The sequence below is a fragment of the Urocitellus parryii genome, chromosome 13 (assembly GCF_045843805.1).
Source record: "Urocitellus parryii isolate mUroPar1 chromosome 13, mUroPar1.hap1, whole genome shotgun sequence".
NCBI classification, from domain to species: domain Eukaryota; kingdom Metazoa; phylum Chordata; class Mammalia; order Rodentia; family Sciuridae; genus Urocitellus; species Urocitellus parryii.
Genome location: NC_135543.1, coordinates 871656 through 896853, shown reverse-complemented (window position 1 = coordinate 896853; position 25198 = coordinate 871656). Strand labels below are relative to the sequence as shown.

Here is a 25198-nt window from a genome sequence, read left to right as displayed (position 1 = left end):
CTACCATTGTCACACACCCATCTCAGAAGTTTTGTTTTCTTAATTTTCTTTTTTTTTTTTTTATATTGGGGATTGAACCCAGGGATATTCAACCACTGAGGCACATCCCCAGCCCTTTTTTGTATTTTATTTAGAGACAGGGTCTCACTGAGTTGCTTAGGGTCTTGCTAAGTTGTTGAGGCTGGCTTTAAACTTGATCCTCCTGTCTCAGCCTCCTTAGCTGCTGGGATTACAGGCATATGCCACCTCACCTGGCTGTTTTCTTAATTTTAAAATTGAGATGATACATAGCATGTGAGCTCCATGTAAAATTAAGGTAGCAATTATTGAATTGCCATTATGGTTTCTGACACTGTTCTCAAAAAAGGTGAATTTTTATTTTATAAAGAGATTATTTTTGTGATTGAGGAAAGCCAAAGTGACAGTGTGGATGGTGGGCTGCTGTTTCTTGGGATGGGAAGAGATCTTTTGCCCTCTAAAACATATTCTACTTGTTGATATTTTTTTCCTTGAGTAGAACATTTTAGTAAAGGCACTGATGAAGACAGAATAAATAGGACATAGCACTGTTCCCTGTGTGTGTGTCAGTACATCAATTCTGAAACAAACTCAAGGATGGTGTGAGAACTTTCAGTCTATAGACAACTATACTTTGTCAAAAATCACTTCAGGAACTCTGGTAACTAATGTGTGACTGAGGGTTTAGCTGTTACTTGTAGCCTTAAGTTTTTGGCTGATGGCCATATTTGGATGATTACTTTTACTATTCCTGACTTGAATGCAGTGAGTGAATGTTGGGCAGTCCTGCAGAGCTGTCATCCAGCCATGCATGTGGAGGTGTCTGGGACTGTGGCATGGGTATTGTTGGCCTCTCAGCCAGCCCTGGCTTCCTGGTGCAGACTGGTTGCCTGTTTACCTGGGCAGCTTGGTTTTCTGCACTGCTGTTTATGAAAGCAGTTCCATTTGAAGAAATGATAACCAGCAAGTAGTAGTTAGCGGTTGCTGTAAACGAATCCCACGATGTTACAGAAGAATGCTTGGTCTGCTCAGCTCTCTGTTCCTGCCTTTAAATAGGTACCAGCTGGAGGATGAGTCTGCCCATTTGGACGAGATGCCACTAATGATGTCTGAAGAAGGCTTTGAGAATGATGAAAGTGATTACCACACGCTGCCGCGAGCCAGGATAGAGCGAAGGAAAAGTGGTCTGGAGTGGTTTGTCTGCGGTGGATGGAAGTTCCTCTGTTCCAGGTTTGTCATGCTTATGAGCTTACCAGCTAGTATAACTGCAAGATGTATTGATAAGTCTCTGTAAAAACCAAAGACACTGGGTTGTCACAGAGAGTACTTAGAACATTAGTCAGACTAAACAGTGCTAATCAGAAAGTCAGGGAAAACCAAGTTCATTATTTTATAAGACATTTAAATAGTTAAAAGCTGGGGGAAATTAGTGGCTTTGTAATTAACGCATGGTGGAATTAATTCTGGTCACAGTATCAACATTTATAAATGGCATTCCTTTCTTATCCAAAAAGATGGAGATGGACCTATAACATGCAGCTTAATAGCACTGTAATTATGTGTATTATTCAGCTTTAGTGCTTTGACTTGGAATAAGACTCTTCTGTAGGTTTAGCCAGCAAGATATTAAGACGAAAACTCCTATTTCAGACAAGTTTCCTGGTGTTAAGATAAACTGGTGTGGTTTGCCTTTGAGTAAACTCTGGCAGGTGAAAGAGCTCTGTGCATCTCAGACACCTTTTTCTCCCGCCACCAGAAGCAGGAAGCAAGAGCTACAAGAGCTAAGTGAGGCCCTCTGACTAGAGCAGAGCCTGTCCAGTGCATCATGCTCGTCACAGAGTCTTCTTCAGCCCTTCTATTGTCCATAAAAGGAAGGTGAATATTCTTAAAGACAGGTTTTGTTTTTCATGCTTTTCATCATTCTTTTGCAAGTTTGCACAAAGATGTTCCTATTGCCGATTTGATTTCTGGGTCAGCTTGCGAGGTGATACTCACTGTTTTGTGGAACTGTAGGAAATTGGCAGCATAGAGAAAGGAGAAGAGCAAGATTTAGCTTTAACTCCCTATTTAGCTTTCAATCAGATCATAACTATCCTTGTAGTTGTTGTATATCATAGGCTTTCATGTAAAGAAAGAATTTCATAGTTAACCAATGTTTTAAAAATTGCTGATGGTGGGATACTAATTAATAAGAAGTCTCTGTGACTTGTTGAAAGCATTTTCTAGTTAAGTGGCCATTATTACAAGATACCCGGAGTGGTCTTTGTGGGTACATACTTAGTTGTAGGGTCAATTTTTTAAATAGATTTGGGACCTCAGTTATTTTTTTATTTGTTTTTCTTGTGTCAGTTATGATGGGGATATAGCTTGGTGGTTGAGCACCCCTGGGTTCAATCCCCAGTACTAAAAAAAAAAAAAAAAAAAAAAAAAAAAATGAAAACACTGGATGAATTTCCATTGAAAGACCAGCAATCTTTATTCCAGCTTTTGAATGAATTTATTCATGGTCTTTTCCTGTGATCTGTTGAATGTGTGGGATCTGCAGTGATGTCAACTTTTAAAATTTATAGAGCTCAGGCAGAGTAGGTTTAGTATAATTCTTAGGGGCCCTAGGATTTTTTGGAATGATATATGAATGATTTTTTGGAATGACATATGAACATTGGCTGCATTAGTCCATATCAAGAGAATCAGCCTGTACTTTGAAGCTTTGAAACAGGTAATTGCCTGTTCTCAGCTCCCTTCAGGGAAGTCACCATGAAGAGCACTAATTTTTCCTCTCCAGTTGTGACAGACCTAGCTAGCATCTTTTTCCAATGGAAGACTATATTATATCCACATTGAGCATCTTGTTAGTGTAGATACCATCATCGTTTGTCTTCTGAAATACTTGTAGCTTCTGCCAAGTACTTGCTGCTTCACCTTGTATTTTTATATTACAGAGACTTTACCTTAAACAGGTGAACCAACCTCTGTTCTCTTGGCTTCAAACTTTTCTTCTGCATTTACCTCACCTCTCAGCCTTCATGGAGTTGAAGGGAGATGGAACCTTGCTTTGAATTTAGCTGTGGCTGTTCTGCTCTTCTGTTCAGACCACTAGAACTTTCTTTACGACAGCAGTTAGCCTGTTTCACTTTCTTATTATTTATGTATGCATTGGAGCAGCTCTTTTAATTTTCTTCAAGAACTTTTCCTTTGTATTTATACCTTTGTTGCGACAAACCTTCAATCTTTAAAGATGTTTCTTGTCTAAAAATGTTATTGATTTTCTTTTAAAATATCTGTCTTGTATTAAAATATAAAACTAAAGCAGGAGGGTTGGTCTGATACAATTTTGTCAGATCTGGACATGTAAGTTTGAGAGTTCTTACTGTGCTGATACTGGAATCCTCAAGGAAGGTTGTTATCCTTGAAAGTGCACCTGTTGCCAGGTCTATGAAGAATAAAGGAGATAGGGACTTTGGCAGTTGGAAGAGGGCAGGAAGAATGAAGTGTTGATGGAGATGACTTTTATTGTGTTCTTATTGGAACTGTGGGGTTACTTGAGTTAGCAGGGGATTAGGATACAGATGAGGACTTAAGATATGAGAAAAGTCAGCCAGGCTTTGCTAGCAATTGCTAGTAATCAGCAAAGGAAACTCAATACACATGAATTTGTAGTGATTGTGGCATATTTTATGGCTGTTTGTCTGTCGGGGAAGAGCCTGAACCCTTATATAACTGGTTGTGAAAGCATGGGTGGGGAGCTTCTGTGGGACTGAGGCCCTCAGCATTGTGAACTGAGTAGATTGTGGTGGGCTACTGATTACTACCAGTTTGATGGCTGTCGGGTATATCTCAGAGGCATGAGTTCCCCACAAGTGTGGCTTGGAGGTAGTATTTTTCCTCTGGTCTGAAAGGCGCCTTCTTCAAAAAAGGTTGGTGTTCCTGCTACTATAGCTAAGACCTGGCAAAGTCTCTCTCTGGACAGGTGAGGGTCAGGCCAGCCCTTTTTCTGTTCCCTGGGAAAAGTGATAGGACAAGAAGATGTGGCCTGAATGAGCTTGATCCTGATTTGCAGTCTTCGAAGTGCAATGGCTGTTTGGTAATTGCCTGTTCTCAGCTCCCTTCAGGGAACACTGGATTGAGAAGGCTGAGGGTTTGTGTTCAATGTGTCAGGAAGTCCTCTAGTGTGGGTGGAGACTGAGTTGCTGAAATCCTTGAGGCTGTGGGAATGAGCACTAATGGGCACTAAGCCACAGGACACAGACGTGTTCCTGGTGACAGTTGCTTGACAGGGGTATTATATGTTATGGGATGGGGCTTACTTGACCATGCTAGCAGCAGTCCTGCCAGCCTATACTGGTCAGCAGGCTGCAAAGAATTGTGGACTTGCAGTGCTGTCAGGCTCATCACAGTGCTAAATACATTATTGAAGTAATATTTTGCCTTTTTTTATAGAAAAAATGTTAACCATATGGAACATGACATCCATATTTTGAATTCTACTTATAGTATACTCCTTTTCTTATAGAAAATATTAAGAATATATTTGAAAATGTATGTGTTGGCAGACAGATAACTCAATTTGGGGGATGGCGAAACAGCTCAATGAAATATCTAGATATTGAATTAAAGATTCAAATATCTTTTAAATCTTTATTTTAATAAATCTTATTCTGTAAGAGCTAAACCGTCCTCACTGGCTCTGTTTAGTCTACGTGTTGTCACTAAGGTGGGTCCTGTTGCCGTGTGGGATAGGAAGTAACCTGAGATATCTTTAACTCTTGTTCATTAGGTTACATCAAGAAATTGTTATGGAAAATAGAAATTGTACCTTAGCCACTAATTGTACATTTAGCAACTAGCTTGTTATTATTTTTTGGCCACTTTATTTTCTAAGTACCAGGCATTATAAAATTCGTTGTTATTGAAATTATTAGATAATGATTCAAAGAGGTAGGTACACATAAAATTAGTTTAATTGCAAGAAAAAATGCTAATGATTATTGCAATACAAGTAGATTGTAATTAATATGTAAATATTTAAATATCTGCATGTGAGATACATTTGAGTAGGAAAGCTTTTTTTTTTTTAGTTTTATTTTTTAGTTGTTGATAGACCTTTATTTATATGTGGTGCTGAGAATCGAACCCAGTGCCTCACACATGCTAGGCAAATGTGCTACCGCTGAGCCCCAGCCCCAACCCAAGGAAAGCTTTTTTTAAATTTTTTTTTTTTTTAGTTGTAGATGGATGCCGCAGTCTAGCTGGGCACAATTCAGGAGCCACTTGTCAAAAGAAACCAACATTATTTTTAGAACACACACACCAAACCACACAGCTCTTTAGGAAAACCTTCAGAGCCCAACTGCCACCACCGGTTTCCCACAAGCCTCTCACACAAACACAAGCCTCACCACCTCCCACAATCCTCCTGCTCTTGAGGCCAATTGGCTGGGTCGTGTGGGCGGAGCCAAAGAAGTCCCCCAATGAGCATCACCGCAGAGGAGCCAATCAGCTAGATGTTGCTGGGGCCCGCTGTGAGCCAATCATCAGCTGGCAGTCTGAAAGTTTGCTGGCAGCTGGAAGTTTGCTGGGGCCCCTTTGGCTGTGGCTCTCAACATCTCCCCCTCTGTTTAAACAACAAGCATGTGGCTTAGGGACTGTGCCTGCCTTAGGTTGTCCAATAGTACATATGGTCCTTACCCATTATCGGATGAGCTGACCTCAAGGCGTTAGCCTCCTGTCTTAGGTTGGTACCACTGCAATTGGATCTTACCCGTCACTGACTACCGGTCCAGTATACAGCCACACCTGTGGAGAGGTCTTTGTACCAGCAGGGGGGTGAGGTTCTTTGCCTCACCTCTGTTGGCCCCCAAATTTTAGCTTAACGATCATGACAAGCAGAAGGGAGGAAGATACACCAAGCCAATTGACGGCTCCTTTTGGAAAAATTGTACCACGGATGACATCATCAGCAAAAATACCACAACACTACCACAAGTCGCTGCACCATCAGATATTTCACAAGGCATACAGGTGAATTCACAATGCATACAAGTGATACATAGTCCAGGCAAGTTCTGCAAGCAGTTCAATGATGGCTATTGCAGAAGCTGTAGATTGATTTTATCTTTGTCTTCACCGGCACTGGGATGAAGATAGGAATTCTGGCAATAATGGCTAAAGAAAAAATTATGTAACATTCCAGAAGGCACTAAAAGAAAACAATTTTCTTAACAATTTACATTATCTTGAAGAGAATTATTAAATATAATGAAAAGGAAAGGTGAAAGTAAACAAACAGATCTGTTAACCTCCTTTTTTGTTCACATATTAAAACAATCCTCAACAGTTGTTTACCCAATTTAAATTAAACCATTTAAATCACATGAATAAAAAAAAATATTTGGATCCATTTTTTCATGAGCGCTCATCATATATGATATATGGACATACGTACATTCAAACATAACACAAAATACAAGTGTGCACACATAATATAATACATACAACACATAACATAATAGTAAAGGCCTTATAACTTTTTACAGGTGAAATCTCCATTGCAATGTTTAAAAACTCTATAGTCAAAAAATAGAACTGATCAGTAAAACGAGCGACCAAAGGAACCATAACTGATTTAATGAGCCATTCGCAGTTTTACTGTACCGGCCGTGCGTACTTAGACATGCATGGCTTAATCTTTGAGACAAGCATATGCTACTGGCAGGATCAACCCTTGGGCTGTGGCTCTCAACAGATGGACATAATACCTTTATTTTATTTTATTTTTTAAACATTTACTTTTTAGTTGTAGGTGGACACAGTACCTTTATTTTATTTTCATGTGGTGCTGAGGATTGAACCCAGTGCCTCACGCATGCTAGGCAAGTGCTCTACCAAGCCACAACACCAGCCCCAGTACCTTTATTTTATTTGTTTATTTTTTTATGTGGTACCGGGCATTGAATTCAAGTTCCTCACGCATGCTAGGCAAGCGTTCTGCCACTAAGCCACAACCCCGGTCCAGGAAGGCTTTTTAAAAAATCATTATTCTTCAGGGACTGAGTAGACTCTGATTTCTTCATGACTTAAGACTCACTTTTCATTTTTATTATTTGTCAGAAATACCCACTTGGACACTTTGGGAAAAAAAAAAAAAAACAAAAACTCTGAAATCTTTTAATTAAAACTTTTGAATTTCTTTCATGTGAATGAACATACCTTCCTGTAAGTTGCTCTGAGGCACTCATTGGTATATGTAGTTCTATGATTCAGGTTGATGGTCGTTCTCACGAGATTTACATTTCACTTGTTATCAAAAATCACTTTGTCTCTAGGAAAGTGGAGTTGAGATGGCATTTCCATATGAAGAGAAAGGAGAGGGAGTATCAAATGCTGGGATTATTTCTGGTTCTAAATGGCCTCTGTACTTTGAATTAATCTGTAAAACATTTGGGGTACAGAGCCATGGGAAAATGCTGGTCTTTTAAGACAAATGTGAGTACTGTGTTGCTTTTTTCTTAGTAACTAAAGGTACCTATTAGATATAGTAATTGACCAATTTTGGATGGAGGATGAAGGGAAGGAGGCTGTCTAAATTTTGAGGGTTATTTCATTGTGGTTAAAATTTTAGAACACAGAATCTTGAAATACAAAAATGTTTAATATCAGAATACTTAACTTTGATTATAGAGGGATTTGTGAAAAGCTACTAATCCTAAAATATTTTAAGGAAAAGTATATGTGCACTATTAGAAGTACTTACGATTGATCTTGATAGTGTTAGGCAGTGTATAAATGTGGGAAAGTATTTTTCTGAATATTTTTCTGAAAAATTATTAATTTAGAAAGTATTTAACATACATAGAAATGTGATTAAGTAAAACTGCCAGCTACTTACTAGGACTTCATTTTGCTTTTCCCTCTCATTTTTTGATATTTCCCCGTATGTTTTGCTCAGAAATTCCCCATGATATTGTTTTCCTCTTTAGCTCTACCACTCAATAGGGCTTGGTGTACTTTTTTTTGTTGTACAGATTTCTTTTTTTTTTTTTCCCAGTGTTTTGAGTTTATGTACTCAAAATCACCCTTCTTTCCCTTCTGATCACAGTTTGTGTCTTCATTGTCCACTGACAATTCTGGAGGATCCCTAGGCTTTTCAAACCTCAAGCTTACCTGTTGTGAATGTGTTTATTCACTTTTGTGCAGTAGTATGTGACTTTATAGTGGCATCTTAACCCTTACTTGCTTCTCTCTCTGCACAGTACAATAATTAGTAATAACACTTTGATTTGTTAATATGTGTGAGTAATGAAGTGGTATGAATAATTTAATTAGATCGTGGCAGTCTAGGAATCTTAGATTTATTTATACTGGGTTATAAAGAGGAAAAGAATATAATATGGAACATATGTTTTCAGTCTTTGGTACATAGTGCTCACAGAGTGAGATGAAGTCAGTGAGAAGTTGGTGCCTATCGTGGCTGGCATGGGTTGATGTTGAGGTTTCTGTTTGCTTGGTGTTACAACACTTAACAATGCTAAGTAGTGATTTACCACTTTCTTAGCTTTGCATATCCTCTATTTTTCCTTAGGGTTGTAGGACTTTTATATGTTTAAATATCAGATTAGATAATTATGTATTGCAGAAAAAATATTCATGTCTGAATGTATTCTGAGAAGTTTTTGCTGTATTTGAAATGCTGAAGAGAAGTGTATATATAAGTAGCTTGTGTTTCACCAATGGTACTTGTTTTTAGTGTGTTTTGCATGTACCAGTGCTGTTTAGTAGTTCTTACTATTATGATAGGAATATTTAGATCTCTGGTGTCCCATGGTAACCATTAGCCAATGTGGCTGTTGAGCTGCTGAGATGTGGAGGAGGAACAGAGTATTTGGGGGCTCTTGGTTTCAGAGGTCTCAGTACTTTTTGCTCTACTTTTTTGTTGTACAGGTTTCTTTCTTTTTTTTTTTTTTTTCAGTGTTTGGTGTTTATGTACTCAAAATCACCCCTCTTTCCTTTCTGGCTCCATTCCTTGGGGCTTGAGGTGAGGTGAATATCATGGTGGAAGAGTATGGAAGAGGGAAGCAGCTCACAAGATCATGAAGCAGAGAGACACCTCCATTTGCCAAATACAAATATATACCCCAAAGCCATGTCCTCAATGCCCACCTCCTCCAACCACACCCTATCCACCATCAATTACCAGTTAGTAATCCCTGTCACGGGATTAATTCACTGATTGGGTTAAGTCTCATACAACCTTTTTTTAAAAAAATCAATTAAAAAAAGAAAAGAAAAAAAGGACTCTTACAACCTAATCATTTCTCCTTTGAACCATGTTGCATTGTCTCACACGTGAGGTTTTGGGGGACACCTCACATCCGGACTATAACATTTTGCCCTTACAATGCAAGGGCATCTTACAATGCAAAATACATTCTGTCTATTTCCAGGAGTCCCCATAGTCTCAACAGTTCTAAGATTGCCCAAAAATTCAAGTCCAAAGTCTACTCTGAGTCTCAGGGCAAGCTTGCATCATGAGTTCCTGTAAAGAAAAGTGATTTGCAAGTGTTCAATATATAAAGGTACAGAGTAAACATTTCCATCACAAAAATGGGGGCATGGAAAGAAGGAATGGGACCCAAGCAGAGACTGAAATCTAGCTGGGCAAATAAGTCCTGCAGTTCTGTTTCCAGTATCTGGGGCACAAGGTGTGGTAATGTTCTATTCAAAGGGTTTATGTAGCTCCACCCTTGGGGCGTTGTTTGTTACAGCTCAAGTGGACTTTGTGTTGGCTTGTTTCTGTTTGATTCTTACAGTTTTTCTAGGATGATGTCCCATGTTATTGGCATTTCTTAATCTCAGGGATCTTTACTGCAGCTTTGGCTTCCTCCTCACATCTCCATGCTTTGCCCTCTCTGGGGCTGTGCACAGGGACTCCAACCCTGGGGCACTCTGCCTGGCTTCTTAGGCCTTCCTTTGAAATCTCAGTGGAAGCCTCCATGACGCCCTCTCTCTACCATCCTGCAATCCTGCAGAATCAGCACCACATGGTTGACACCCAGGTCTGCTGCCATCTTAAGTAGTAGCCAGGCCTCCAGGGACCCTGGATGCAACAGCCTCTGAGTGCCTGAGGGGCTGAATGTGTTGAAAAACTTCCTAGGCCCCCTTGTGTAAGAAGGCTTTCAACTGGGCTCTTCTCAAGAGAATTTTTACTTTTAATTCCTTGAGTCTGGGATGAATATGATCTTGCCAATTCCTGAGATACCCTCTTATAGTCTCTGGGCAAAGTCTTTGGCATTTCTTTAGTGGCATTAATGTCTTTAACAACTGCAACTTTCTAAGACCCCCATTTTCAAGTCGCTTTCTGCTCTGCTTTCTGCTCCTGATTATTACAATAAATTGGGCTAAAAGTGGCCAGCAGTATCCATGCCACCACCTGAATGCTCTGCTGTCTAGAAACAGATAACTTCTCCACCAGAACATAATACAAATGGCCTCTAATCCACTTACTGATAGTGTCCTCCTTTTCCTCTAAACTCTATTGAGTCCTGTCTTCACCATATGGTACTATTGACATTTTGGTCTTCTGAGCTCCCTCCAGAATCAGCCATTAAGCTCCATTTACAACAACCTAAAGCGTTTCCAGCTTGCATTGCTAAACATCTGGAAATTTCTCTCACCACTTCCAAAAAGCTCCAAATGCTTCTGAACCACATGGTCAGGTTAGTCACAGGAATGACTCGTATTCTCAGTACCACATTTCTGTTTTAGTCAGCTTTTTTGCTGCTGTGACTTACAGACCCATCCAGAATAATTGTAGAGGAGGAACAGTTTATTTGAGGGCCCACAGTTTCAGTGGTCTCCGTCCATAGGCAAACCAGCTTCATTCTTCAGGGTTCCAGGTGAGGCAGGAACAACATGGTGGAAGAATATGGTGGGGGGAAGTGGCTCACATGATGATCAGGAAGGAGAGAGAGAGAGAGAGAGAGAGAGAGAGAGAGACAGACAGACACACTCCACTTGCCAAATACACATAGATACCCCAGAGTCATGCCCCCAATGCCCACCTCCTCCAACCACACCCTACCCACCTTCAGTTACCACTCAGACTTACATGTGAGCTTTTGGGAGATACCTTACATCCAAACCATAACGTGGCCACATGTGGCCAGCAGCTGTTGGCTGGTGTGGGTCTAAATTCTCTGCAGAATTTGGTGTTCTGAAATGGTGACTTTGCATGGGGTGTGGGACTTTTCCATGGAGTTCCCATTTCTTCTCATTATTTGTTAGTTTTCACCATCTGAGTGTTGTGCCTCTAGCTAGATTGGGGCACTCTGGAAACATAAGCAAGCATTGGCTGCTGACTCGTTTATATGCAGGATGCACATCATGTTGATGTGGGGTTGAGATCCAGGCTTCATTCAGCTTTCAGCTCTGCCATTAACATCTTAGGAAAGTCATTTCCCTGTCTGACCTAGAGTTCCTCATGTGTCAAATGTAGGAGTTTGGCATCTGTACAGCACAGTTGCAGGTGACTAAAAGGAAGATCAGGTCTGAAGTTTAAGAAGGAATCTGTCTTAGCTTGTGTATCATCACTGTAGGATTTTCATAACACTAGGAGTACATGTTGAAAGCAGTTTAGAGCTTGAGCGGCTGTTAGGGAGCTCTAGGCAGGAAGTGTCCATGAGCACTGAGCCCTGAGGGTGGGGACTTAGGTTGGGAAGTACAGGGAGCAGGCTACAATCTGCTAGGGGACAGTAAAATAGGGGGGTGCATGAGGGGAAAAGGCCTGGGGTGGGGATGGGGCCGCACAATAAAAGCAGTGGTAGGGAAGAAATAATCATTTGAATCTTATGGTGTTCTACTTGTAGCCTTATTTTTGTTTTGTTCAATCAAAATAAGATGAAATATTGTCAAAATTCAGTTGAAATCTACTCGATGCATCTCCTTTTTTTCTGCCAACAATAGCAGTAATGGTGGAAGTACTTAGTTTTAAATAACTTGAATAATACTCTGATTTATAACTGTTGGGGACTTGAAAGCATGCTTTTGATTTGGAGATGTTAGGTTTGTTGTTTAAAAAGTGATGCTGCACAGTAGTAGAAGATTTCCATTCTACCAGAGGCGGATCTTTGCTCCTGTGAATTGAGGGGCACTAGGTAGGGCTCTTCATTGGCATTCCATCAGCCTCATTAAGGAGAAGTTTCTCAAGGCAGTAATGTGGGCAATCCTGCAGAAACATTGTGTATCATGCTCTGCCCTTCTAGAGTGAAGATATGAGCAAAGCCAAAAATTATCCGGGTGTGGTGGTGCACACCTGTAATCCCAGTGGCTCGGGAGCTGAGAGGGGATCATGAGTTCAAAGCTAGCCTCAGTAAAAGCCAGGCGCTAAACAACTCAGTGAGACCCTGTCTTTAAATAAAATACAAAATAGAGCTGGAGATGTGGCTCAGTGGTGAAGTGCCCCTGAGTTCAATCCCCAATAATCCACCCCCCAAAAAATAATTCGGCGGATAGTCAATAGGGATGATGCTGATTTTAGTTTATACTCCCCCAAGGCACCTTCCCATAAAGAAATATTTATGAAGTAGTGCATCTGAATTTTTAATGTTTGTAGTAATTTCTGAAGAATAAAGTCAGTGTGATTGGATGGAACGGATAACACCAACATTGGAGACATAGCAATTCTGAGATGAATTATGATGTGTCAGCTCTGTTGTATGATCATGCCTTCTATGTTATTTTCATACAAAATTCCTTGTTAAATTTAAAGCTTACTTTGTCATAAGTGAAGTTAACACTTTCTGATGTACACAGCTGACTTGCAATTCTAACCTTGAATGCTTTCAGAAGATGAGATCCAACAACTTCCCTGAGTGAACTGTTCTGAGTGTTTCTACATTTTGAATAGTCAAATTAACCCAAATTTTTGATACTGAATCTTAAATTCATGATTATTTTGTGTTCAATAGAGATGAATTGGATACCTTTTCTTCATTTTCTGAGGTATTTTAAGAAAAGTTATCCCATTGGACAATTTGTATTTTCTCTCTGAAAACAATGGTTGGGATGACCAGAAGAGGAAGAGTTGGTCCTCCCAGGACCCTGGCTGTGTTGGAACAGGGCATGGATGAAGATAGGCATGTGGAAAACAACTAAGCTTTTATTATCATGAGAACATCACATTCAACTTTGGTATCTTTTTAAATGTTGTGTTGATTTAAACCATAAGTCTTTAGTTAATGCTACTGGAGTAGTCATTTTGTAAAAAAATGGAAAAAAATGATTCTTCAGAGAAGAGACAAAGCTACGTCCTGGATTAATTGATATCTATGTACCTTTATCATTGAATCACTCAAGTGGTATCTTAAGAATTACCATACCTATAGCAATATGTTTTTTCAACATATGGAGCATTGTCTGCTGTAGAATATTAAAGATGTTGTTTTGCCACTAAGAGTGTCTAATAGGGGTGATAATTGCTGGATTCTAGAAGCCATTACACATTTATAGGAGACTTTGCTCTGGGTTCTAGAAGCCATTGCAAGTTAATAGGAGACTCTTTAAGTATTTTGTTGTGACATTTTAAATTTGTATAATTGACCTGTTCTAAGAAAAAACCCCAGATTAGCATTAGATAATGCTATTAGTGTCTGGTAAATACAGAAAAGTCAGTATTGTCTTTCAATATGCAGAATTAGTTTAAATGTTTTACAAAAAGCATATGTAATATGTATTTTTTGTTTGTTTGTTTCATGCAGTTGCTGTGATTGGCTGATAAATATTTGTCATCGAAAGAAAGAACTAAAAGCTCGAACAGTATGGCTTGGATGTCCTGAGAAGAGTGAAGAAAAGCATCCCAGGAATTCAATAAAAAATCAAAAATACAATGTCTTTACCTTTATACCTGGGGTAAGACACTCCTGCACGAGGGTCATAGGTCAGAGCTTGCTGGTTTCCAATGCCTTTCAGAGACCCCTCTGTGTTTCACTGTCAGGCCCAACGCAGCACCTCCTGGTCTTATACTGTTCAGTTTCAATGATTGCCAAATCATTTGCATTTTTAATCAACAAGAAATTTTTCAACTTGATTATTAACTTCAGTTCTTGATAAACATCATTTATATAATTATAGAAACAATTGTAGTATAGAAATAATGAAAAAATGCTAAGTAAAATGATCAAAAAATAAGTTGTAAAGTTTTTTGGGGGTGGGAATTTGAAGGGAAAAGTTGAATATAATTTCTAAGCTTGTCAAGAAATTTCAAAAAGAAAGTAAAACAATTTTGCTTTCACAAAAATGACACTGTAACAATATGTAAGTGTATATAGATGTCTTTGCTACTTTACATTATAAACCTTAGACCTACTGCTAAATCTTTAATTAGGTACTATGCTAAATTTAAATACTAAAATTTATTTTTCTGCTGCTTGGTTATTAGTAATACTTCTAAATTAAATTTTAAAACCAAGTTTATGTGAGTCTAGAATAGTGGAATAATTTTTTTTGACAGATTTACTTATCTTTCTGAAGGCAAAGACGACTGGTGTTGGTTTTCTTTTTCTTTTTTTTTAATTACAGGATTTTATTTTCTTTTTAGTCCTTGATTCTTAGAAGTTAGACCAGCATGATTTATTGGGGAAAGTAGTTTGTCATCATATATCTGATTATATTTCTATATCAAAACTTTGGCATGTTCTAGCTAAGGGCTATTATTCTATTTATCAAGAAAAGCTCTTGATTACATCAATTGAAAGTTGCTTTTTCTTGTATATTTGTATTTTAATGATCATTCTGATTTTGTATTGGGCATTGATTATTCCCCTCCCTCAATCCCCACCCATTCATTTGTTGGCAAGAGTTTGATATCTAATGTGCTTTTTTATTAAAACACACAAAACTAATGGCCCCATAATTAGAAGACTGATCTTTTGTCAGGACAATAAAATGTAAACTGTCTTTGGGGCAAATATTTTCAACTTTATTGAATGAAGCACTGTTTTCTCCTTAGGTTTAAGTTATTAAATAACACTGTTAGCTAAGCAGTGTACATTTTCTTAACAGTCACCAGACTTATTCAGTGAATAGTCAAGTATTGAGTACAGTGGTCTGAAACAAATAATGCAAGCTTCACTTTGGTCATTGTAAATTCATACAACCTGCCTAGAGTGGCAGCATCTTGAGAACACCTGTTGATGTGTCTATACAGTCCTTAACTGTGTGGGTGATTTTTTTCTTAAATTGTCTCTGAAATGATCTTTTCATCTAAAATGTAGTATTTTAGAAACATTTGGTAATTACACAGTAGGAATTCTATGCCATTTTTAGCATAAATGGCAATTTCTGAATTGCTAATAGATATAATTTATGCTGAGATTTTAAAGATATTGCTGAGGAAAAAGAGAGCTTTCCTTCCTGCTGAGATTAGTTTATGAAATAGTTCAAAACATTTCTAGATAGTAGTTGAACATGGTTATGAATATAAGTGTGTTACTGGTGTAACTGATTTTTCAGTCACACATGAAACTATATGATGATGCAGTAATTTCATTTTATATTATGTAATATAAATTGCTTCCCAGGAGGTTTTGAATCATAGACGGCAAGTTTGCCAGTATGATTGTAATTGTGTGCCATTTGAATTGTTCCTATCTATAAATATAAGGATTGTTCTATTTAATTTTTAATTCAAATCTAGTAATTTGAGGCATTTGTAAATAGAGCTCTCAATATACTGGATCTTGAGTTTTCTTCCTTATAGGTAATTCCATTTGAATTAAAAAAAATATATAAAAATTTTCACTTTTGGCTTTCCTAAAATTTTATTGAATGATGAAATTCATGTTTGAAAATAGTGTTAAAGACCAACTACCAAAAGACTATAAAAAATATACAAGTAGCTATATTCCTGAAAATTGGTCTGTTATTTACTATTCTGTGTTGATCATTTTACATGTTTTGAGAAAACACATGCAGGAGATCATCTCATGCAGTCACAGTTGTGCACATCTGGCTTCGTAAAGCCCAGTTCATGTTACAAAGCATGGCTGTTGTATTTTTTGTTTTTCATTTATTTGTTTTTTTTTTCCAGTTTTTAAACATGAAGTTAGTACGACTTTCGCATCTTTAGAGTTTCTGAGTTGGTATCTAGATATACATTTTTGTATTTACTGACTTGCTAGCATTGGGAAAGTTTTGGTGTCATTTTCTTGGATGTGCATGTAAAAATTATAGATTTTTGGAAAACTAAAAATTTCATTAAAAAAATAAAGCCTCTTAGGGAAGGATACTTTTAATATAGTTTAGAGTCCTAATTGTTGTTTCCCCTCAGTTTATCTCAAATGTTATGTGGGGTAACCTTTATATATGGGAAAGCTTTAGAAAGCCAATTTCAAACAGAAATGTGGTTATATATTGTGCTGAATTTAATTATATATTGGAGGTATTAAAATTTTTCCTTGAAGGGATTGTGTTAATTTTCTCTTTTCCTTTTCAGGTTTTGTATGAACAATTCAAGTTTTTCTTGAATCTCTATTTTCTGGTAGTGTCCTGCTCACAGTTTGTACCAGCATTGAAAATAGGCTACCTCTACACCTACTGGGCTCCTCTGGTAAAAGAAAAAATTTAAAAAATTATGCTCAATTATTAATTATTATCTAAAAATGATGTTTAGAATACAATTTTAAGAGTTCATATGGCTAAAAGATAAATTAATGATTGTTAAAATGTTGTTGTTGCTGTGTATCATTTAACACTTGTTAAAGGATTTCACTGAGTTCTGTGAATTAATCCCCTTTAGCCCTGTAGGAAGTGTAAGGTCAGAGCACTGCCTGCAGAGCAGCAGGAGTCTGTAGACCTCTGTAGCTGGGGAAGTTATGAGTGTCCTTTCTGGGGCTTTCTGCACCTGTTCAAAGGCTTGTAGGTCTGTCTGCCTGGTCTCTGCTCCTTCCTTTACTATGGAACTGTTGGGTGATACTGAGGTTGTAGGATCTGGAGAGTTAGCGTCTTGATGTGAAGCCAGTGGTGAAAGTTCTGAAGTATTAGACTCCAGTAAGACAATTTCTGGTTGACAGCTCAGTGTATGAAGTGTTCTGAAAGGTTGATGACTCTTGGCATTATTTCAAATATATTCTTTTATACTTCTTTTCTTTCCTATTTTTTCCTCTATTTTATCTTTTGGTGCCAGGGTCAAAGCCAGGGCTTCAGCATGATAGGTAAGCACTCTACCACTGAGCCACATGCCCAGCTCTAGCATATTCTTTCTTGATAGTTTTATGCTATTTGTTGATAGTAAAGACAATAGAAAATTGTTCTGCTTACTTTTTGGTTGCCCCATTTTGGGCAGGAACAGCAGGGAAAGTGATTCCTTGGTGAAAGAGGAGCACAGAGCTCAGTGTGGTCTTCAGAGTTGGAGAGGTGTACTGGTTCCTGTGCTCATCTGTGCTGTCTTGTGTAGTCTCTCCACTAGAGACTCTTCCCAGTGAATCAGGAGAGCTGCTGTCACAGGACAGGTCCAGTGTGTGCCATTAGATTTTTGCTGAGACGTACTTTGTGACTCCCCATTCATATACCCTTAAGAATGGGGTGAATTTGAGGAATGAAAGTAACTTCATATGGAGTATAAATACAAAATCCCTGGATGAATGACTATGTTTTTTACTTATTAAATTAGTGAGATTGAAAGAGACACAGGTGCTGAACATGGGTAAAAATGTAATACAGTGGCTCTCATCCATTGTCAGGGTCAATATGTCTGCACACCCATTGGATGAATGGTTGTTAATATATTTATCAAACACTTGGAGAATTGATTCAACAGTTTTATTTGAGGAATTTATCCTATAGAAATAATGATTGATTAACAAAGAGAATAATCCATTGTTATTTTTGATGAAAAAATTATGTAAGAAGTCAAATGACTGAATTGATTGAACTGTGCTATATCCTACTCACATATTGGAATAAAGTCTAGCTTTAAAAATGTTTAGGAAAGGTATTTAATAACTTCAAAGGTATGTATAGTAGGGTAAATTTTAAAAGGTAGGTTAATGTGTAGAATAAATGCACACTTCTTTTGAAGAGCCAGTAATATGCACCTTTGTGTCTAGCACTAGTCTAAGTAATGTGGTACAACAATGAACAAGACAGACAAAATCCCATCCTAACAGAATAAGCGTTCTGGGGGAGAAGACAGTCTACAAGCAGATTCATAATGCTGGATGGGTAGCCATGGCTTTCAAGAAGAAAATAAAAAGCAGGACAAAGGTAGAGGAAGTGAGGCCCTCTTAGGAAGGAAGTCAAGGATCGCCTCTTGTGGGGGTAGCATGTACAGAACAGGGGAGTGTTGCAGGAACAGTTTACTGATCTCACCATATTCTGGAGTGTGATTAGGTTCTCCTGCTGGGTATTGGGGGTACGGGAGGGTACCTGGAAAGGATTTTAGCAGGGTGAGGGGCTGTGTCCCTCAGACGTTCCCTCAGAGGAGACACAGAAGTATATGCAACAGAGATTGAAAGTGGTGTTTTACTAGGAGACATGGAGAGGAGTGGAATGAACATTTCTTCCTTGTTCTCACCCACCTTCTACCCCATTGGGGTGGCTTCTGTTATGAATGTAAGATTATAGTTGCTATGTACTGCTTAGTTAACTTTACTGCTTATGCATGTATCATTTCAAATAATATGCAGTATTGTCTTCCATGCTTTATATAAAGTTGTCTTAATTTGTGTATCCTGTTGCACCGAATTTTATTTGGCTTCACATTGGTTCATGAAATTGGTCCTTGTTGACACATGAATATTTACTTCATCTTTTGTTTTTCTAAAGTATTCCATTGTATGAATATATCACAACTGAGGTGTCCAGTGTCCTAGGAAAGGAGACTTTTAGGTTGCTTCTAATTTTTTGCTATTACAGATGTTGTTTAATTTATGATTTCATTAATCATGATTCTTTATGTGCATATGCTAAAAATTATGCCACATACTTCCAAAAATCTCACTTTAAAAGTTTTTGTTGATCTTCAATGTTTTCTAATGAAAGAAATATAGCATCACAGAAATTTTAGAACAGAGAAAATACTTGGCAACAGTAAAAACAACTATATTTATGATTTTAATGTTTCTATTTCTAGTCCTTTTTTTCTGTTCATAGCTTTACATGTTGTGTTTAACATATAAATATTATTGACATCTTGAATTGAATCTTTTATTAACTAACATAGTGATAAACTGAGAACACAATTCTTCTTAAAACCAACACAAAAAATATGTATTTTGTTTTTGCCTTTTGTCCTTACTATTAATTTTTAATTTTATTTTTTTTAAATGGTACTAGGGATTGAACTCAGGGGTGCTTTACCCTGAGTTACATTCCCAGCCCCTTTTATTTTTTATGTTGAGACAGGGTCTCACAAAGTTGCCAAGGGTGTGCTTGAACTTCGGATCCTCCTGCCTGTGCCTCCTGAATCACTGTAATCACAGGCATGCACCACTGCGCCTGGCTATAATTACTTTTTAAACCAAAGAAAATTTCCTTTAGGTAGATTATTTATGAAGAATTTTATTTGATTTGTTCACAAAAATGATTGTCTTCGCCTTGCCTAGAGAGGAATTTGTTAATGTGTGCATGTGCTTGCATGGCCTTGTGCATGTGGTTATGTGAGTATGCGCACACTATACTGTTCACAAAGACCATTTTTTTAGTACTTTATCTATTTTCATGTGAGCATTCATGTCCAGCTCTAGTTTCAGTTTTAAGTCCTGTAACTTGAATTTTCAGCCACAGGTCTTTTTAAAATTTTTTTATTTTTTTCTACTTTGTCATATTTTTTTGACATGTAGGAATTAACTTTGTGTTTAGATGAGTACCTCAGTTAAGAAATTACTTCAGTATATTCGTACAAGGGATATTGTTTTGTTAAAAAGAGAAGTGAAAAGCCTCCTTGCTTTTTTTCCATTTGCACCAGTGCTTATTGTGATAAACTTTGGTGACTGCTCCTGAATCCTGAGTGTTCTTCATGTGAATCTCAGAATTGGTCTGTTTGTAAGAGACATGATCATTTTCTTGGTCCGGCAGCAGCTGCAGTTGATGCCCTCTTTAGATGACAAGTGGTAATTCTTGTTAACGTGGAGGCTTCTGCTGTCTCTATGCACTTTTAACCTTTGGTTTAGCAAAAATCTTAAAATGTTGATAAGCACATTAGGCTCACCTTTAAATCTCAAGAAGCAGCTTTTGGGTATGTTAGTTCTTTGATTCAGGCTCACCTTGGAAGTATTTTTTAAAACTTTGAAAGTCCACATTCAGTATAGAGGATCTTCTTATTAATCTAGGCAAACATATCTGTATTTTGTTTATTTCGTGTTTTTTTATATGGTGCTGGGGATCAAACCCAGTGCTAGGCAAGCACTCTACCACTGAGCCACAACCCCAGTCCCTGAAGAATGCAAATTCTAAAACCCATTTGGTATCTTCCTTTTTTTATCAAAGAAAATGTTCTTTAACAGGGATTTTTTTCAAAAGTTCTTGCTCTTTTTTTTTTTTTAATTTTCTTTTTTTCTAGTTGCAGATGGACAGAATCCCTTTGTTAAGTTTTTTATGCAGCGCTGAGGATTGAACCCAGTCCCTCTCACATGCTAGGCAAGCGCTCTGCCACGGAGCCCCAGCCCCAGCCCGCGTTCTTGCTCTTTTTGTACCAGTTTATTTTTACCCTGTATGTTCAGGGCCCATTATAACATGCTGTCTTATGCAGATGTTTATGTTTTTGACATCTTTTCTTTGCTTGTTCTCTATAAGGTTGTTAAGAGAAAGGTCTTAGTTAATTTTTCCAGATTTCTCTTAGCCAAAAACCTGTCAACAAAGCCCATAATCATCTTATAGCTGGTGCTTATAAAATCTCATCTGTTCTTTTGATGCTTATAAAGTCTCATGTCTGTTGTCCACTCATTTTTAAAGTATTTTACTACAAATTTATTCCCTTTGTTCTCTAAAATTGGGATGTTTTTGAAAACAGCAATAGCTTTATTAATTATCTTTCTTTTTAAATTATTCTTGGCAATGTTATTTATTAGCTTTAACTCTGAACTAATTTCTGTTATATTTCCTATATACACTGAAAATAACGTGACTTTATTAACTCCATTCTCATGCCACAATGGAGATTGCCTGCCTACCATCTCTCCCCATCCCCCTAACTCCTTCCCCCTGCTTTCAGAATTGTTCTTTGACGCAAAGCTAGTATAATCAGATACAAAACAGATTATGATGCTTCAGTCAAATCAATAAGGTAGAACAGGTCTATCCATACAGAAGATTTTCAGATAAAGAAGATTCTGGCTCTGTGGATTTTTAACTTGTGAGCTAAATATCTTCCTTGTAATTTGGTACTACATAATTGTCAAACAGAGATCGTATGGGTGAGAAATCAATTGATTGAGTCTCTGATTTTCAGTCTTATGTTAAAATCCCTCTGTCCACCCTTTTTTGTGAGTACTGCATTGGAGGTGGGCAAAGTATTGGAAGGAAGACAAAAATTAGTTGCTTAGAATCCTACCATCCAGGGACACCAACTGTCAGTGATCTGTGTTACCTACTCTCCTGTGTGTCAGCTTCTTATCCATACTCTAGAAGAAAAGGGACATGTCTTTCAAGGTTTGTGTGACATATAAAAGTGAGAACTGACAATAAGCCCTTGAAGGTAAACTGATACTCTTTTGGTATTTGTTACACATGGCTCCTCAGTTATCTGGAGAAATAGGAGAAAGGCTGTGGATAGGCCACATGAGACAAACCATGTTGTCCAGTCTGACAGGCTCATTCTCCTGTTTCTAGGGTGTGATATTTCTCTGTGGCCTCTAGGGAGCAACACTATAGCTTATGTCTCTGGCCTGGTTAGTACTGAGGTAATGGGAAGACTCAGTCCATCTTGCAATGATTTACTTGCTCAGCGCTTACATGAACTACCAGTTAAGAACTCTGAATATGCAAACTGTTAATGTAGAGGCCCTTTGATTGTGGACTGTAGTGGTTAAGGAAATAGTAGCATAAGTTTTTCTTACTTTCAGTTTGCTTTATGTTTGTGTGCTGGCTATGGGGTAGCAATTTGCTCAGGTGGATCCGATTGTGGTGACGCCTCTTGGATGTTGCTGATCCCATGCACTTATGATATATTCACATAAGCTCTTGATTTAATAAAGCAGCCTATAAATGCCTGCAGTCCTTGCCTATGAGCAGGAATTTGTTTCCTGTTAAGAGTCTCCAACTCCTGTTTTCAGGAATTGGGGCCTGCCTCCCTTTATTCCATTTCTCTGATATTGTTCCCTTATGACTAGTGGCTTATTTTTACTGACTCCTTGAATTTTTAGAAGCAGTAGGAAGTAGCACATTTTTTTTGTGGTCTATTGTTACTTACTGAATTCAGAGTTAACTTTTGCTGCCTTTAAGCCATAAGTTTAAAGAAATGAAAAGTAGAGCCACCTGGAGAGTTTAAATAACATGTGTGTCTAGAACCTGTTTGCTGGAGATTAGAAGTAAAGGTACACATTTCAAATAGGGCCTGAGCAAATCTGTGTTTCAGAACATTTTCCCAGGTGATTATGAGTATTCTCCTGATTGAAACACTGTTTACAATCTGTAGATAAAATGCACTTGGCATTTGCTCATTTACAAACAGAACTTTACAAAATTACTTCTGTATCATGAATAGTAAATATTCTAATTGTAAATATTCTCCTAATGGTCTAATTGCAAATATTCTCCTGTATGGGAATGACTGCATAGAAATCTAGTTTCTGGAGTCAGAGATGCATATTATCTCATGTTACTGAAATGAAGCCGTGACTGGCAATGCATGTATCTATAATGGGATTGTCTTCTCCCAAAAAACTTACTAAAATAACTATGCATCTCAAAACTGCTGGTGTCTTTGAGTCAAGGAAGTATTTCCTCATGAGTGTACCATGAATTTCTTTTTTGTGTATATTCAGGTTGTTTCTAGTTTTTCATATTCATCCTGGGATACTTGAATATTTTTTTTTTCCTTTGGGATGATTTTCTAAAAGTTAAACTGCTTAGCTAAATATGTATAAATTTAAAGGCTTTTGAAAATACTATATCTCTTAAAGCTTTTTTGGGTAGTGGGTGAGTAGGTATAGGCTGGTCTCACTTTTAATATTTTCTTCTTTTTGCTTTGACTTTAGAATAAAGTTATGAATTTAGTTATTTTTTTCAGTCTCTAATGGGTTCTTTGGGAACCACTTTTATTTCATTGATACTTAGTCATGACAAGTTGTCAGGTATGGAAAACTAGGACATAATTCCTTGTAGTACATTTTTTACTATTATAGAGACACTTGGTCATAATATAAAAATCTTTATTCTTAAAATTTTGTACTTTGCACAATTAATACCATTTTTAATCGTAAAGGCTGAGCAGTTTGTCACTAAGATCAAGAACAAGGACTTATCCTCCCATTCCTTCTATTTAACATTTTATTGAAGATAAGGAGAATAGAATAGTAAGGTAAGAAATGAATTCAGTCATTTAGACTGAAAGAAAGAACAAAAGCTATGTATCTATTCACAGATGGCATGATTCTTGTAAACAAGAAAACTTAAGGAATCTACACAGAGCTATTATAATTAGAAAATGAATTGGCAGGGTTGCAGAATACAAGATAAATATACAGAAATCGTGTATTTCTGTATACTAGGAATAATCTCTTAAAGTGAGATTAAAATAACAATTCAATTTATGATAGTATCAAAAAGAAAAAAAATACTTAGAAATAAATTTAGCTAAAGTGTGAAATTACTGAAAATTACAAAGCATTTTTAAAAATAATCAATGAAGATCTGAATAAATGGAAAGTCATCTCATGTTCAAGACAGTATATTGTTATGATATAGCATTTTCCAAAAGCATCTATAGATTTAATAGAAGCCCCATCAAAAATTGCAGCCTTTTTTTTTTCCCCCCAGAAGTTGACAAGCTGATTCTAAAAGTTGATATGATAATACTGGGGACCCAGAGTAACCAGTATATCCTAGAAAAAATAGATCAAAGTTGAAGTACTCAAACTCCCCCATATTCATGCTGAAATAATCAAGACAGTGTGATAATGGTACAAACATAGGTGTAAAATCAATGGAATAGAATTGAGAGTCCAAAAGGAATCTTTGTATTTATGATAGATTGACTCTCAAAAAGGCTACCAACACAGTTTGATGGACAAAGCTGTCTTTTCAAGAAATGATGTTGGAATAACTGAGTATCTACATGCAAAAGAACAAAATTGGATGCCTTTCTGACATTGAACACAAAAAATAAAATGGATTAAAGACATAAATGTAAGAGTTAAAATTATAAGATTCCTAGGAGAAAATAGGGATGTAAAAATGTTTGTGACCCTCAATACCAAAAACTGAAATGATAAAGAAAAAAATAGATAAACTGAGTTTTGGTAAAAATTTAAATTTTTTTTTTTTTTTGTATCAGAGGACACAATGAGGAAAGTAAAAAGATAAACCCTAATGGGAGAAAATATAAGGTCACATTTGTAAATTACATATTTTTCAAGGCATCTGTATTTAGAATAAGTACACAACTCAACAACTAAATGACAATAACTCTGTTAAAAAGCGGATTAAGGATCCGAATAAACATTTACTCAAAGAATAAATCAAAGTGGCTTGTAAGCACATGGAAAGATGCTCAACAGCACTGTGGTGAGGGAAGTAAAAATTAAAACCACAGTGGATTGCTGCTGTCAGCGAGGCAGAGGAGCATGTGCTAGTGGTGAGGGGACCCACGTTTTTAGTTGGTGAGGTTTTAAAGATGGGCTAAACTCTTGGCAGAACAGTTCAGCAGTTCCTTAGAATAATGAAGTTACCATGTCACCAGAATAGGTGAGGCATAAGAGGTGACTGCTCCTAAGTATGGGGGTTTCTTTTGTGATGCTAAAAAATATTCTAAAATTAAATGATGTGGTGGTTGCATAATTCTGTGAAAGTACTAAAAAACAATGAATTGTGTACATTAGAAGGGTTGAGTTTAATGGCATGTTATATGGCAGAAAGCTGTTACTTAGAAGAAGGATGAATTATATGTTAAGAGTGTAGGTGGGGGCTGGGATTGTAGCTCCGTGGTAGAGTACTTGCCTAGCACACGTGAGGTCCTGGGTTCAATCCT

The 25198-nt window shown here is 37.3% G+C and overlaps 1 protein-coding gene across 5 annotated transcripts in view; it reads left to right on the top strand.

Moving 5' to 3' along the window:
- Window positions 1-25198, top strand: part of Atp9b (ATPase phospholipid transporting 9B) — a 258083-nt gene that overhangs the window by 11732 nt on the left and 221153 nt on the right. For all 5 annotated transcript variants that reach the window (XR_003302966.2, XM_026412454.2, XM_026412453.2 and 2 more), the window contains exons 2-4: window positions 1075-1248; window positions 13773-13923; window positions 16508-16621. Coding sequence is in view for 4 of the 5 variants with exons in the window: in XM_026412454.2 (XP_026268239.1) it covers window positions 1075-1248; window positions 13773-13923; window positions 16508-16621 (439 nt within the window). In the remaining variant the exon portion in view is untranslated. The remainder of the gene's footprint in view (window positions 1-1074; window positions 1249-13772; window positions 13924-16507; window positions 16622-25198) is intronic.